This window comes from Heterodontus francisci, chromosome 34 (genome assembly GCF_036365525.1).
Source record: "Heterodontus francisci isolate sHetFra1 chromosome 34, sHetFra1.hap1, whole genome shotgun sequence".
NCBI classification, from domain to species: domain Eukaryota; kingdom Metazoa; phylum Chordata; class Chondrichthyes; order Heterodontiformes; family Heterodontidae; genus Heterodontus; species Heterodontus francisci.
Window position 1 is genome coordinate 14,979,945 of NC_090404.1, and position 13,570 is coordinate 14,993,514.

Below are 13,570 nucleotides of genomic sequence, written 5' to 3' on the forward strand. Positions count from 1 at the left end.
GGCTGCCAATGATCCTTTCCTTCCCGGTCACACAGGGATTAACTGCACCAGCAGAAAGAAGCAGCCTCCGCAGATTGTCCTTTGGCCTCCTTTGTGCTGCTGACAGATGCAGAGCCTGGGATTAGCAGATCTGAGAGCACCAGAGCAGGCCGCAGGGAGAGTGAGAGGCCAGGCCGCAGAGACAGACCCAGAGAGCAGCTTCATGAAGCACAAGGAAGAACCATTATCAGTAGAGTAAGGAGCTCTCTGTCTGTCTGCATTGCTTTCTCCATCTATCTCTCTCTCCTTCTCTGAGCATCTTTTCTCTGTCCCTCCCTCCCTCCCTCTCTCTCCCCACCTCTGACTTTGTCTCTCTCGCTCTCTCTCAATTCCTTCTCTCCCTGTCTTTCTGACACTCTGTTTTTCTCTCTCCCTCTGTCCACTCCCTTTTTGTCTTTTCCTCTCTTGCACTGCCCTCTCTGTCTCTCGCTCTGTCACTCTTTTTCACTCTCACACTCTCTCCATCACTCTGTTGCTCTCACTCTCTGTCTGTCTGTCTTTCTCCTCTATCTCTCCCTCTCCTCTCCTCCCTCTTTATCTCTCTTTCTATATCTCTCTCTTACTCTTGCTCTCTGTCTCTCCCTCTCCATCTCTCCTTCCCTGGACTCACTCAAAAAACCCATTCACTTGCACAGAGCTCTCTCTCCCTCTGTATCTCCCCCTTTCTGTCTCCTCTTCTCTCTGTCTGTCTGTCTGTCTCTCTCTCCCCCCCCCACCCCCCATTGTTTTTTTCTCTCTCTCCCTCTCTCTCTGTCACTCTCCCTTTCTCTCTGTCCCTGTCTCTGTCTCTCTCTCCCTCTCCCTGCATCTCTCCATCTCCCACTCACTCTCTCTCTCTCTCTCTCTTTGGTTGATGCAAGCAGAGTCGGTGATGGGGGGTGCGTGGGTGGAAGGACTGAACGTTTGGATTATCAGAGAGTGAGAGGAGTGGATGGGCTTCAAAAACTATCCCTCTGTTTACTGTCAATGGTGGTCTGACACCTGCCTTCTGAACTAATTGAACACTGTGGTAACGGGCTCGCTAACCGACTATAACAGGGACGAGGGCCTTTCATGGCTCACTCCCCTGTCATTCATCCACTCCCACATCTCCCCCCTCAACCTCCCTATCAACCCAAGCCTAACGGCAAACCTAACCTTAGCTTTAACCGCAATCCTAATCATAGACTTCAATCTAACCCTAACCTCGATCCGAATCCCAACTGGAACCTGAACTCTAACCCCTGAAACCCTAGTCCTAATCATATCCCTAATCCTAATCCCAATTGTAACCCTAAACCTAGCCCCCGACCCTTAACTTCTAAACCTCACCCTCTAACCCCCCTCCCAACCCTGAACGCTAACCATAGCACCTCCCACCGCCAAAGTCGAACCCTAAATTGCACAGGACCCTGGCCAGTACCTTCATGTAAACCACGAAACCCGAAAGTAACCCCAAACCAAATCCCGCCTCCCACAAAACCCAACTCATGCCCACAAGCCCAATCCGAACCCTGACCCTAACCACCCCGATCTTTGACCCCGAGTCAGATTTACCCTCTCTCCCAGCCCCAATCCCAACTCACGAATGTCAAGGCCAATCCTGGGCCCTGACCCCCAATCCTGGGCCCTGACCCCCAAGCCTGGGCCCTGACCCCCAAATCCAAAACCCCCAGTTTCTTCGTATTTAGTCTCTCAAACCATTCATGATTTTGAACATCGCGATCAAATCTCCCCTTAACCATCTCTGCTCTAAGGAGAACAACCCCAGCGACTCCCGTCTCTTCCACATAATTGAAGTCCCTCATCCCTGGTTTAATTCTAGTAAATCTCTTCCGTACTCTCTTGATATCCTTCCTAAGGTGCAGTGCCCAGAACTGTACACAATATTCCAGCTGAAGCCTAACCAGTGTTTTATAAATGTTTAGCATACCTTCTTTGCTTTTGGGCTCTATTCCTCTACAGAAAAGCCAAGGGTTCCCACATGCTTTTGATTTTAATAAAAAAACAGGCTTCTCAACTTAAAATCAAAATATTGCAGATGCTGGAAATCTGAAATAAAAACAGAAAGTGCTGGAAATGCTCAGCGGGTCTGGCAGCATCTGTGGAGAGAGAAGCAGAGTTAACGTTTCAGGTCTGTGACCCTTCATCAGAACTGGCAAAGGTTAGAAAAGAATGAGGTGTTAAGCAAATGAAGATGGCAAGGCGGTGTTTGGTGGGGAAGAGAACAAAGGGGGAGGTGTGTGAAAGGACAGAGGGCAGGAGAGATGACATAATGAAGTTGTCCTGGGACAAAGGCAAAGCGAGTGTTAATGCTTGTGTTGAAAGACAACGCATTAGTCCAGAGAGACTGTTAATAGCAGAATAATGAGCAGCTCTGTCTACATGAAAAAACAGGCACATGGTTAAAAAATAAAATATTTTTAAAAAAGAAAAATATTAAAAAAAGGCCAGTCATGCTTTGAAGTTATTGAACTCGATGTTCAGTCCAGCAGGCTGCAGTGTGCCTAATCGAAAGATCAGGTGCTGTTCCTCGAGCTTGCGTTGATGTTCACTGGAACACTGCAGCAGGCCAAGGACAGAAATGTGAGCATGAGAGCAGGGGGGTGTGTGTGAAATGGCGAGCAACCGGAAGCTCGGGGTCATGCTTTCGGACTGAGCGGAGGTGTTCAGCAAAGCAGTCACCCAGTCTGTGTTTGGTCTCCCCAATGTAGAAGAGACCACATTGTGAGCAGCGAAGACAGCATACAAAATGTTTTTTTTATTCTTTCATGGGATGTGGGCATCGCTGGCCAGGCCAGCATTTATTGCCCATCCCTAATTGCCCTTGAGAAGGTGGCGGTGAACTGCCGTCTTGAACCGCTGCAGTCCATGTGGGGTAGGTATACCCATAGTGCTGTTAGGAAGGGAGTTCCAGGATTTTGACCTGGCAACAGTGAAGGAACAGCGAAATAGTTCCAAATCAGGATGGTGTGTGACTTGGAGGGGAATTTGCAGGTGGTGGTGTTCCCATGCATTTGCTGCCCTTGTCCTTCTAGTTGGTAGAGGTCGCGGGTTTGGAAGGTGCTGTCTAAGGAGCCTTGGTGCATTGCTGTAGTGCATCTTGTAGATGGTACACACTGCTGCCACTGTGCGTCGGTGGTGGAGGGAGTGAATGTTTGTGGATGGGGTGCCAATCAAGCGGGCTGCTTTGTCCTGGATGATGTCGAGCTTCTTGAGTGTTGTTGGAGCTGTACCTATCCAGGCAAGTGGAGAGTATTCAATCACACTCCTGACTTGTGCCTTGTAGATGGTGGACAGGCTTTGGGAAGTCAGGAGGTGAGTTAGTCGCCACAGGATTCCTAGCCTCTGACCTGCTCTTGGAGCCACGGTATTTATATGGCTACTCCAGTTCAGTTGCTGATTAATGGTAGCCCCCAGGATGTTGATAGTGGGTGATTCAGTGATGGTAATGCCATTGAATGTCAAGGGGAGATCGTTAGATTCTCTCTTGTTGGAGATGGTCCTTGCCTGGCACTTGTGTGGCGCAAATGTTACTTGCCACTTATCAGCCCAAGCCTGGATATTGTCCAGGTCTTGCTGCATTTCTACACGGACTGCTTCAGTATCTGAGGAGTCGCGAATGGTGCTGAACATTGTGCAATCATCAGCGAACATCCCCACCTCTGACCTTATGATTGAAGGAAGGTCATTGATGAAGCAGCTGAAGATGGTTGGGCCTAGGTCACTACCCTGAGGAACCCCTGCAGTGATGTCCTGGAGCTCAGATGATTGACCTCCAACAACCACAACCATCTTCCTTTGCATTAGATACGATTCCAACCAGCGGAGAGTTTTCCCCCTGATTCCCATTGACTTCAGTTTTGCTAGGGCTCCTTGATGCTATACTCGGTCAAATGCTGCCTTGATGTCAAGGGCAGTAATTCTCACCTCACCTCTGGAGTACAACTTTTTTGTCCGTGTTTGGACCAAGGCTGTAATGAGGTCAGGAGCTGAGTGGTCCTGGCGGAACCCAAACTGAGCGTCACTGAGCAGGTTATTGCTTAGCAAGTGCCACTTGATGGCCCTGTTGATGACACCTTCCATCACTTTACTGATGATTGAGAGTAGGCTGATGGGGCGGTAATTGGCCGGGTTGGATTTGTCCTGCTTTTTGTGTACAGGACATACCTGGGCAACTTTCCACATTGCCGGGTAGATGCCAGTGTTGTAGCTGTACAGGAACAGCTTGGCTAGGGGCGCGGAAAGTTCTGGAGCACAGGTCTTCAGTACTATTGCCGGAATATTGTCAGGGCCCATAGCCTTTGCAGTATCCAGTGCCTTCTGTTGTTTCCTGATATCACACGAAATGAATCGAATTGGCTGAAGTCTGGCATCTGTGATGCTGGGGACTTCAGGAGGAGGCTGAGATGGATCATCAACTCGGCACTTCTGGCTGAAGATTGTTGTAAATGCTTCAGCCTTATTTTTCACACTGATCTGCTGGGTTCCCCCATCATTGAGGATGGGGATATTTGTGGAGCCACCTCCTCCTGTTAGTTGTTTAATTGTCCACCACCATTCAAGGCTGGATGTGGCAGGACTGCAGAGCTTAGATCTGATCCGTTGGTTATGGGATCGCTTAGCTCTGTTGTAGCTTCACCAGGTTGACATCTCATTTTGAGGTATGCCTGGTGCTGCTCCTGGCATGCCCTCCTGCACTCTTCATTGAACCAGGGTTGGTCTCATGGCTTGATGGTAATGGTAGAGTGGGGATATGCCGGGCTATGAGGTTACAGATTGTGGCTGAGTACAATTCTGCTGCTGCTCATGGCCCACAGCACCTCATGGATGCCCAGTTGTGCATTGCTAGATCTGTTTGAAATCTATCCCATTTAGCACGGTGATAGTGCCACACAACACGATGGACGGTATCCTCAATGTGAAGGCGGGACTTCGTCTCCACAAGGACTATGTGGTGGTCACTCGTACCAATACTGTCATGGACAGATGCATCTACGGCAGGCAGATTGGTGAGGACGAGGTCAAGTATGTTCTTCCCTCATGTTGGTTCCCCCACCACCTGCCGTATATCCAGTCTATCAGCTATGTCCTTTAGGACTCGGCCAGCTCGGTCAGTAGTGGTGCTACCGAGTCACTCTTGGTGATGGACATTGAAGTCCCCCACCCAGAGTACATTCGGTGCCCTCGCCACCCTCAGTGCTTCCTCCAAGTGGTGTTCAACATGGAAGAGTACTGAGTGATCAGCTGAGGGAGGGTGGTAGGTGGTAATCAGCAGGATGTTTCTTTGCCCATGTTTGACCTGATGCAATGAGATTTCTTGGGGTGCGGAGTCAATGTTGAAGACTCCCAGGGCAACTCCCTCCCTACTGTATACCACTGTCCCGCCACCTCTGCTGGGTCTGTCCTGCCGGTGGGACAGGACATACCCGGGGATGTTGATAGCAGTGTCTGGGACATTGTCTGTCAGGTATGATTCCATGAGTTTGACTATGTCAGGCTGTTGCTTGACTAGTCTGTGGGACAGCTCTCCCAACTTTGGCACAAGCCCCCAAATGTTAGTCAGGAGGACTTTGCAGGGTTGACAGGACAGGTTTTGCTGTGGTCATTTCCGGTGGGGAGGTCGATGCCAGGTGGTCCGTCCGCTTTCATTCTTTCTTATTGACTTCGTAGCGGTGAGATACAACTTAGTGGCTTGTTAGGCCATTTCAGAGGGCATGTAAGAGTTAACCACATTGCTGTGGGTCTGGAGTTACATGTAGGCCAGAGTGGGTAAGGACAGCAGATTTCCTTCCTTAAAGGACATCAGTGAACCAGATAGGTTTTTTACAACAATTGACCATGGTTTCATGGTCATCATTAGACTGGCTTTTAATTCCAGATTTATTAATTGAATTCAAATTCCACCTTCTGCTAAATTTGAAAGAGGTACAGGTAAATCGCTGCTTCACCTGGAAGGAGTGTTTGGGGCCTTGGATGGTGAGGAGAGAGGAGGTAAAAGGGCAGTGGACCCAATGCTGACCCTGCTCAACTCCCGGCAGGGGCCTCCATCCCAACTCTGAATGTTAATGCTCACCCACAGCACTCAAAGAAACGAAACCCTCTGAACAAACAACCCAAACATAGGGAGGCATCATCTGATGGACCTACCCAAGTACCTCAACCACAGCGAGGAATACAACAAGATGAGAAGTATTAGAAAGCTTGAGGCAAACAGAAGAGACAGGATCCAGTCGAAGCAAAATGCAAGCAATAGGATGAGACTAAGGTCACAAAGATAGGATAACTGCCCTCCTGCCTGCATTTCCCTCACCTCGTCCCTTAATGCTACACTCAGATGGAATACTAATCTTCATCTTACTCCTAACTCCAACTTTAAACATAACTCAAACTCCAATCATAATCTCAATCCCAATCCTAATCCTAAACCCAACCTTAATCTTAAACCCAATCTTAGAATCACAGAATCGTAGAAAGTTTAGGATTCCACATGCCTTCTTAACCACCTTATCGACCTGTCCTGCTACCTTCAGGGATCTGTGAACATTCACTCCAAGGTCCCTCACTTCCTCTACACTTCTCAGTATTTTCCCATTTATCGTGTATTCCTTTGCCTTGTTTGACCTCCCCAAATGCATCCCCTCACACTTCTCCAGGTTGAATTCCATTTGCCACTTTTCTGCCCATCTGACCAGACCATCAATATCCTCCTGCAGCCGACAGCTATCCTCCTCGCTATCTACCACACGGCCAATCTTTGTGTTGTCTGCAAACTTCTTGATCATGCCCCCCACATTTACGTCCAAATTGTTACTACATACCACAAAAAGCAGGGGATTCAGTACTGAGCCCTGGGGAACGGCACTGGAAACAGCCCTCCAATCGCAAAAACACATGTCAATAATTACCCTTTGTTTCCTGCCACTGAGCCAATTTTGTAGCCAACTTGCTGCATTTTCCTGGATCCCATGGGATTTTATTTTTTTAACCAGTCTGCCATGTGGGACCTTGTCAAAAGCATTGCTAAAATCCATGTAGACCACATCAACTGCACTACCATCATCTATCTTGCTTGTTACTTCTTCAAAAAATTCGATCAAGTTGGTCAAACAAGATCTTCCCTTAACACATCCATGCTGACTATCCTTTATTAATCTGTGCCTTTCTAAGTGACAGTTTATCCTGTCTCTCAAAACAGATACCAATAATTTGCCCACTACTGAGGTTAGACTGACTGGCCGGTAATTATTCGGTCTCTCCTTGGCTCCCTTTTTAAACAGAGGTACAATGTTAATCTTAATCCCAACCTTAATCCCAAGGACCAGCCTTAATGTGAATGTAACGTTAACCCTAATCCTAATGATAAACCCTAACCTTAGCGTTAACATTGAGAAGCTCAGCCTTTAGCACTCTCAAGTCAGGCACAGAAAGGTTGTGGGTTCAATTCCCACTCCGGAGCCTTGAGCACAAGCCCAAACCTGGCACTCCTGATGCTGGTACTGAGGGAGTGCTGCACTGTTGGAGGTGTGCCACAGGGATCTGTGATGGGGCCTCAACCTTTTACAATTTATATAAATGACTTTGATGAAGGGAGCGAAGGTATGGTTGTTAAATTTGCTGATGACACAAAGATAGGTAGGAAAGTAGGTTGTGAAGAGGACATAAGGGGGTTACAAAAGGATATAGGTAGGTTAAGTGCGTGGGCAAAGACCTGGCAAATGGAGTATAATGTGGGAAATTGTCCATTTTGGCAGGAAGAATAAAAAGAAGCATATTATCTAAATGATGAGAGATTGCAGAGCTCTGAGATGCAGAGGGATCTGGGTGTCCTAATACACGAATCACAAAAGGTTAGTATGCAGGTACAGCATGTAATTAGGAAAGCTAATAGAATGTTATCATTTATTGTGAGGGGAATTGAATAAAAAAGTAGGGAGGTTATTCTTCAGTTATACAGGGCATTGGTGAGACCACATCTGGAGTACTGTGTACAGTACTGGTCTCCTTATTTCAGAAAGGATGCAAATGCATTGTAGACAGGAGAGAAGGTTTAGTAGTCTAATACCTGGAATGGGCGGGTTGTCTTATGAGGAAAGGTTGGACAGGTTAGGCTTGTATCCACTGGAGTTTAGAAGAGTAAGAGGCGACTTGATTGAAACATATAAGATCCTGAGGGGTCTTGACAGGGTGGATGTGGAAAGGATGTTTCCCCTTGTGGGAGAATCTCGAACTAGGGGTCACTGTTTAAAAATAAGGGGTCGTCCATTTAAGAAAGAGATGAGGAGAATTTTTTTCTCTGAGGGTCGTGAGTCTTTGGAATTCTCTTCCTCAAAAGGCGGTGGAAGCAGAGTCTTTGAATATTTTTAAGGCAGAGGTAGATAGATTCTTGATAAGGGGGTGAAAGGTTATCGGGGGTAGATGGTAATGTGGAGTTGAGGTTACAATCAGATCAGCCATGATCTTATTGAATGGCAGAGCAGGCTCGAGGGGCCGAGTGGCCTCCTCATGCTCCGAATTCATATGTTCATATGTTTGTTCGTATGTAACTGTCGGCTCCTTTTATGCAGGTCGCAGGAAGGGGACACGGTTAACCACCCGGACGAGTCACCACCTCAGGAGCTGACGGAACCACTGGACTCGCCCGGGACCGAATATCGGGCGCGGGGAGGGACGGCGGTGGGAGGCAAACGGCGGGCGCGAAGGGCGGGCCCGACGCTGGCGTGCCCGACCTGCGGCAAGACCTTCAAGTCGTGGCTGTGGCTGGAGAAGCACCGAGCGGCCCACGCCCGGATATACCAGTGCGGCGACTGCGGCAAGCGCTTCGGGCAGCCCCACGGGCTGAAGGCCCACCGACTGGTGCACAGCGGCGAGCGGCCCCACGCCTGCCCGGTCTGCGGCCTGGCCTTCAGCCGCCCTTCCAACCTGGCCCGGCACCGCTGCAGCAGCCACAGCCGGGCCGGCCTGCCCTACAAGTGCGGCGACTGCGGCCGGGGCTTCATCTACCCGTCGGAGCTGGAGATCCACCGGCGGGTGCACTCGGGCGAGCGGCCCTTCGCCTGCGCCGAGTGCGGCAAGGCCTTCGCCAGCTCCTCCCACCTGCTGACCCACCGGCGGGTCCACACCGAGGAGCGGGCCTTCGGCTGCGCCGAGTGCGGCAAACGCTTCAAGAGCGCCGGCGAGCTGAAGGTGCACGGCCGCACCCACACGGGCGAGCGGCCCTTTGCCTGCGGCCGCTGCGGTAAAGCCTTCGGCCAGTCCTCCAAGCTGCTGCGGCATCAGCGGGTCCACACGGGCGAGCGTCCCTACGTCTGCTCGGCCTGCGGCAAGGGTTTCGGCGAGTCGGCCCACCTACTGGCCCACCGGCTGCTCCACACTGGCGAGCGGCCCTTCGTCTGCCCACTCTGCGGCAAGGGCTTCACCGTCTCCTCCAGCCTGCTGACCCACCAGCGGGTCCACACCGGCGAACGGCCCTACGCCTGTACGGACTGCGGCAAGGCCTTCAGTGGGGCCGACTGCCTGCTCACCCACCGGCGGGTCCACACGGGTGAGCGGCCCTTCGCCTGCCCGCTCTGCGGCAAGCGCTTCACCGTCTCCTCCAATCTGCGGCGGCACCAGCGGGTCCACACCGGCGAGAGGCCCTTCCCCTGCCCCGTCTGCGGCAAGGCTTTCAGCCAGTCCTCCCACCTCCTCAAGCACCAGCGGGTGCACGCCTGAACGCCCCCGGCAGCCGTGCGCCATGTCAGCCGACCCCAGGCCCACATCCAGAGCAAACCCCTCCCCACTCCTCCTGCTGCCCTCCCGTCCCAACCCTCTCCCATCAAACCCACCTCCACTGCCTTTATCCTGATTGGAGCGCGGAATGGAGGGCAATGGGTGGGAGTGGAAGGGAGTAGAAAGGAAATGGAGGGGACTGGAAGGGAGTAGAAAGGAACGAAAGGAAATGGAGGGGTGTAGATGGGAGTAGAAAGGAATGGAAGGCAATGGATGGGTGTGGATGGGAGTAGAAAGGAATGGAAGGCAATGGAGGGGAGTGGAGGGGAGTGGAAGGGAGTAGAAAGGAACAAAAGGAAATGGAGGGGTGTAGATGGGAGTAGAAAGGAATGGAAGGCAATGGAGGGGAGTGGAAGGGAGTCGAAAGGAATGGAAGGCAATGGAGGGGAGTGGAAGGGAGTCGAAAGGAATGGAGGGGAGTGGAAGAGAGTGGAAAGGAATGGAAGGCAATGGATGGGTGTGGAAGGGAGTAGAAAGGAATGGAAGGCAATGGATGGGTGTGGAAGGGAGTAGAAAGGAATGGAAGGCAATGGAGGGGAGTGGAAGAGAGTGGAAAGGAATGGAAGGAAATGGAGGGGAGTGGAAGAGAGTGGAAAGGAATGGAAGGAAATGGAGGGGAGTGGAAGGGAGTAGAAAGGAATGGAAGGCAATGGAGGGGAGTGGAAGAGAGTGGAAAGGAATGGAAGGAAATGGAGGGGAGTGGAAGAGAGTGGAAAGGAATGGAAGGAAATGGAGGGGAGTGGAAGGGAGTAGAAAGGAATGGAAGGAAATGGAGGGGAGTGGAAGAGAGTGGAAAGGAATGGAAGGAAATGGAGGGGAGTGGAAGAGAGTAGAAAGGAATGGAAGGAAATGGAGGGGAGTGGAAGAGAGTGGAAAGGAATGGAAGGAAATGGAGGGGAGTGGAAGAGAGTAGAAAGGAATGGAAGGAAATGGAGGGGTGTGGTAGGGAGTAGAAAGGAATGGAAGGCAATGGATGGGTGTGGAAGGGAGTAGAAAGGAATGGAAGGAAATGGAGGGGAGTGGAAGAGAGTAGAAAGGAATGGAAGGCAATGGAGGGGAGTGGAAGAGAGTGGAAAGGAATGGAAGGAAATGGAGGGGAGTGGAAGAGAGTGGAAAGGAATGGAAGGCAATGGATGGGTGTGGAAGAGAGTGGAAAGGAATGTAAGGAAATGGAGGGGAGTGGAAGAGAGTGGAAAGGAATGGAAGGCAATGGAGGGTAGTGGAAGAGAGTGGAAAGGAATGGAAGGCAATGGAGGGGAGTGGAAGGGAGTAGAAAGGAATGGAAGGCAATGGAGGGGAGTGGAAGGGAGTAGAAAGGAATGGAAGGCAATGGATGGGTGTGGAAGGGAGTAGAAAGGAATGGAAGGCAATGGAGGGGAGTGGAAGGGAGTAGAAAGGAATGGAAGGCAATGGATGGGTGTGGAAGGGAGTAGAAAGGAATGGAAGGCAATGGATGGGTGTGGAAGGGAGTAGAAAGGAATGGAAGGCAATGGATGGGTGTGGAAGGGAGTAGAAAGGAATGGAAGGCAATGGAGGGGAGTGGATGGGAGTAGAAAGGAATGGAAGGCAATGGAGGGGAGTGGAAGGGAGTAGAAAGGAATGGAAGGCAATGGATGGGTGTGGAAGGGAGTAGAAAGGAATGGAAGGCAATGGAGGGGAGTGGAAGAGAGTGGAAAGGAATGGAAGGAAATGGAGGGGAGTGGAAGAGAGTAGAAAGGAATGGAAGGCAATGGAGGGGAGTGGAAGAGAGTAGAAAGGAATGGAAGGCAATGGAGGGGAGTGGAAGAGAGTGGAAAGGAATGGAAGGCAATGGAGGGGAGTGGAAGGGAGGAGAAAGGAACGGAAGGCAATGGATGGATGTGGAAGGGAGGAGAAAGGAATGGAAGGCAATGGAGGGGAGTGGAAGGGAGTAGGAAGGAATGGAAGGCAATGGAGGGGTGTGGATGGGAGTAGAAAGGAATGGAAGGCAATGGAGGGGTGTGGAAGGGAGTAGAAAGGAATGGAATGCAATGGATGGGAGTGGAAGAGAGTAGAAAGGAATGAAAGGCAATGGAGGGGAATATATGTCAAGAGGATGTGGGGAGTGAGATAGCATTAACACACAGGGAGGGGAGAGTTAACATTACCTTGTGTGGGCGTGTGGGGAAAGGAGTGGTGTGGAAAGATTATTAACTGGGGGGGGTTTGGGGAGGGGAGAGGGTTAGTATTAAACGGGGGGGGGAGTGGGGAGAGGAGAAGGTTAGTATTAACTAGGAGGAGTGGGAAGGGGACAGTTAGTATTCTGTGTTTCTATAGCTCTTCTTTGTATCTGTAGCTCGAGTCTAAAGGAATCAAAGGGTATGGGGCGAAAGCGGGAACAGGCTACTGAGTTGGATGATCAGCCATGATCATAATGAATGGTGGAACAGGCTCGAAGGGCTGAATGGCCTACTCCTGCTCCTATTTTCTGTGTTTCTATTAACTGGAGAGCAGTGGGGAGGGTTAGTATCAACTGGAGGTAGTGGGGAGGGCAGAGTTGTATTAACTGGAGAGGAGAGGAGATGGGAGGGTTAGTATTAACTAGGGGAGTGGGAAGGGGAGAGTTAGTATTAAATGGGGGTAATGGGAAGGGGAGAGGGTTAGTATTAACTGGGGGTAGTGGGGAGGGGAGAGGGTTAGTATTAACTGGAGAGGAGTGGGGAGGGTTAGTATTAACTGGGGGTAGTGGGGAGGGGAGAGGGTTAGTATTAACTGGAGAGGAGTGGGGAGGGTTAGGATTAACTGAGGGTAGTGGGGAGGGGAGAGGGTTAGTAATAAATGGCAGAGGAGTGGGGAGGGTTAGTATTAACTGGGGGTAGTGGGGAGGGGAGAGGGTTAGTATTAACTGGCAGAGGTGCACCAATAATTGAATGGTTGACAAGTGGAGAAGAGAGTGTCTCAGTGAAAGGCGTGGGTGGGAATTGGGTGGGGCTGTCCCTAACCAGTGGAGTCCAAAATTGCAAAGCGGGTAGGGTGCTGAGAGTAAGATAGGGTTGGCAAGGGCTGCGGTGGGAGTGGTGTTTGACTATGGGACAGCCTTTGCTGCAGGAAACTGCTGCCCTGATTCCACGACAGAATACTGTCAATCTCCTTTCTCATTAAGATTTTTAAAAATCTTTTCATTCTCAAGCATGCAAGTGCTTAAAATTAGCCATCGATTTCAGCCTTCAAATAAATTAATTCCTCCCCCCCCCCCCCCACCCCGGCAAGGCAAACCTGGCTCCTTTTGTTCCCTTGCAAACAACCGTGCAAATGCTTCCTTTTCCACCTTTCTGTCCAGTTCCCTTTTGCAAGTCAGAATTGAATCTGCATCCATCGCCCCTTCGGGTACCAGATTCCAGAACACCACAACTCACTGTCGTTACAATAAAAAGTCACCTCCCCTCCCCTTTGGTTCTTTTGCGTGCCGTGCAGTTGCGAATGTGTTTACATCCCCTGGTGCGTCTGCTGCCCCCAACTCCTATCCCCCGGTTTGTGTTGATATGACCCATTGGGCCAACATTTCGGAGCTGTTGGCCACAGCCCTTCCCTGTTCTCCCCCCGTTGGCTCGAGAGGGAACTCATCGGCACTGTAGCTGTTAAATGTCGCCCGGGAGTGGGGTCTTTGTGCTTGTTGTGGCTGTTGGGGTTTGTTGATGTTACCGATCACCTCAAACACCGCCCCCTCGACTTGTCCCTATTCTGTACATATGTCAAATAAATCATCTAAGTTTCAAACAAAGTGTCTCTACGTTACTCTCTGTGCCATTTGCAATCTGTCATT

The 13,570-nt window shown here is 50.6% G+C and overlaps 1 protein-coding gene across 1 annotated transcript; it reads left to right on the forward strand.

Annotated features, from left to right (window-relative positions):
- Positions 1–35: 35 nt before the first annotated feature.
- Positions 36–11,937, forward strand: LOC137349102 (zinc finger protein 835-like). The gene is made up of 2 exons (XM_068014445.1): positions 36–234; positions 8,586–11,937. Exons 1-2 carry the CDS (start codon positions 107–109, stop codon positions 9,730–9,732), a joined length of 1,275 nt encoding a protein of 424 aa, XP_067870546.1. The 5' UTR covers positions 36–106; the 3' UTR covers positions 9,733–11,937.
- The last annotated feature ends 1,633 nt before the right edge of the window (positions 11,938–13,570 follow it).

What these genes read in the sequence shown, in the direction of transcription:
- LOC137349102 (XM_068014445.1), top strand. Translation starts at nt 107, where the DNA reads ATGCAGAGCCTGGGATTAGCAGATCTGAGAGCACCAGAGCAGGCCGCA. An exon ending in GAAGAACCATTATCAGTAGA is followed by an intron (nt 235 to 8,585) that starts GTAAGGAGCTCT and finishes CCTTTTATGCAG; the next exon opens with GTCGCAGGAAGGGGACACGG.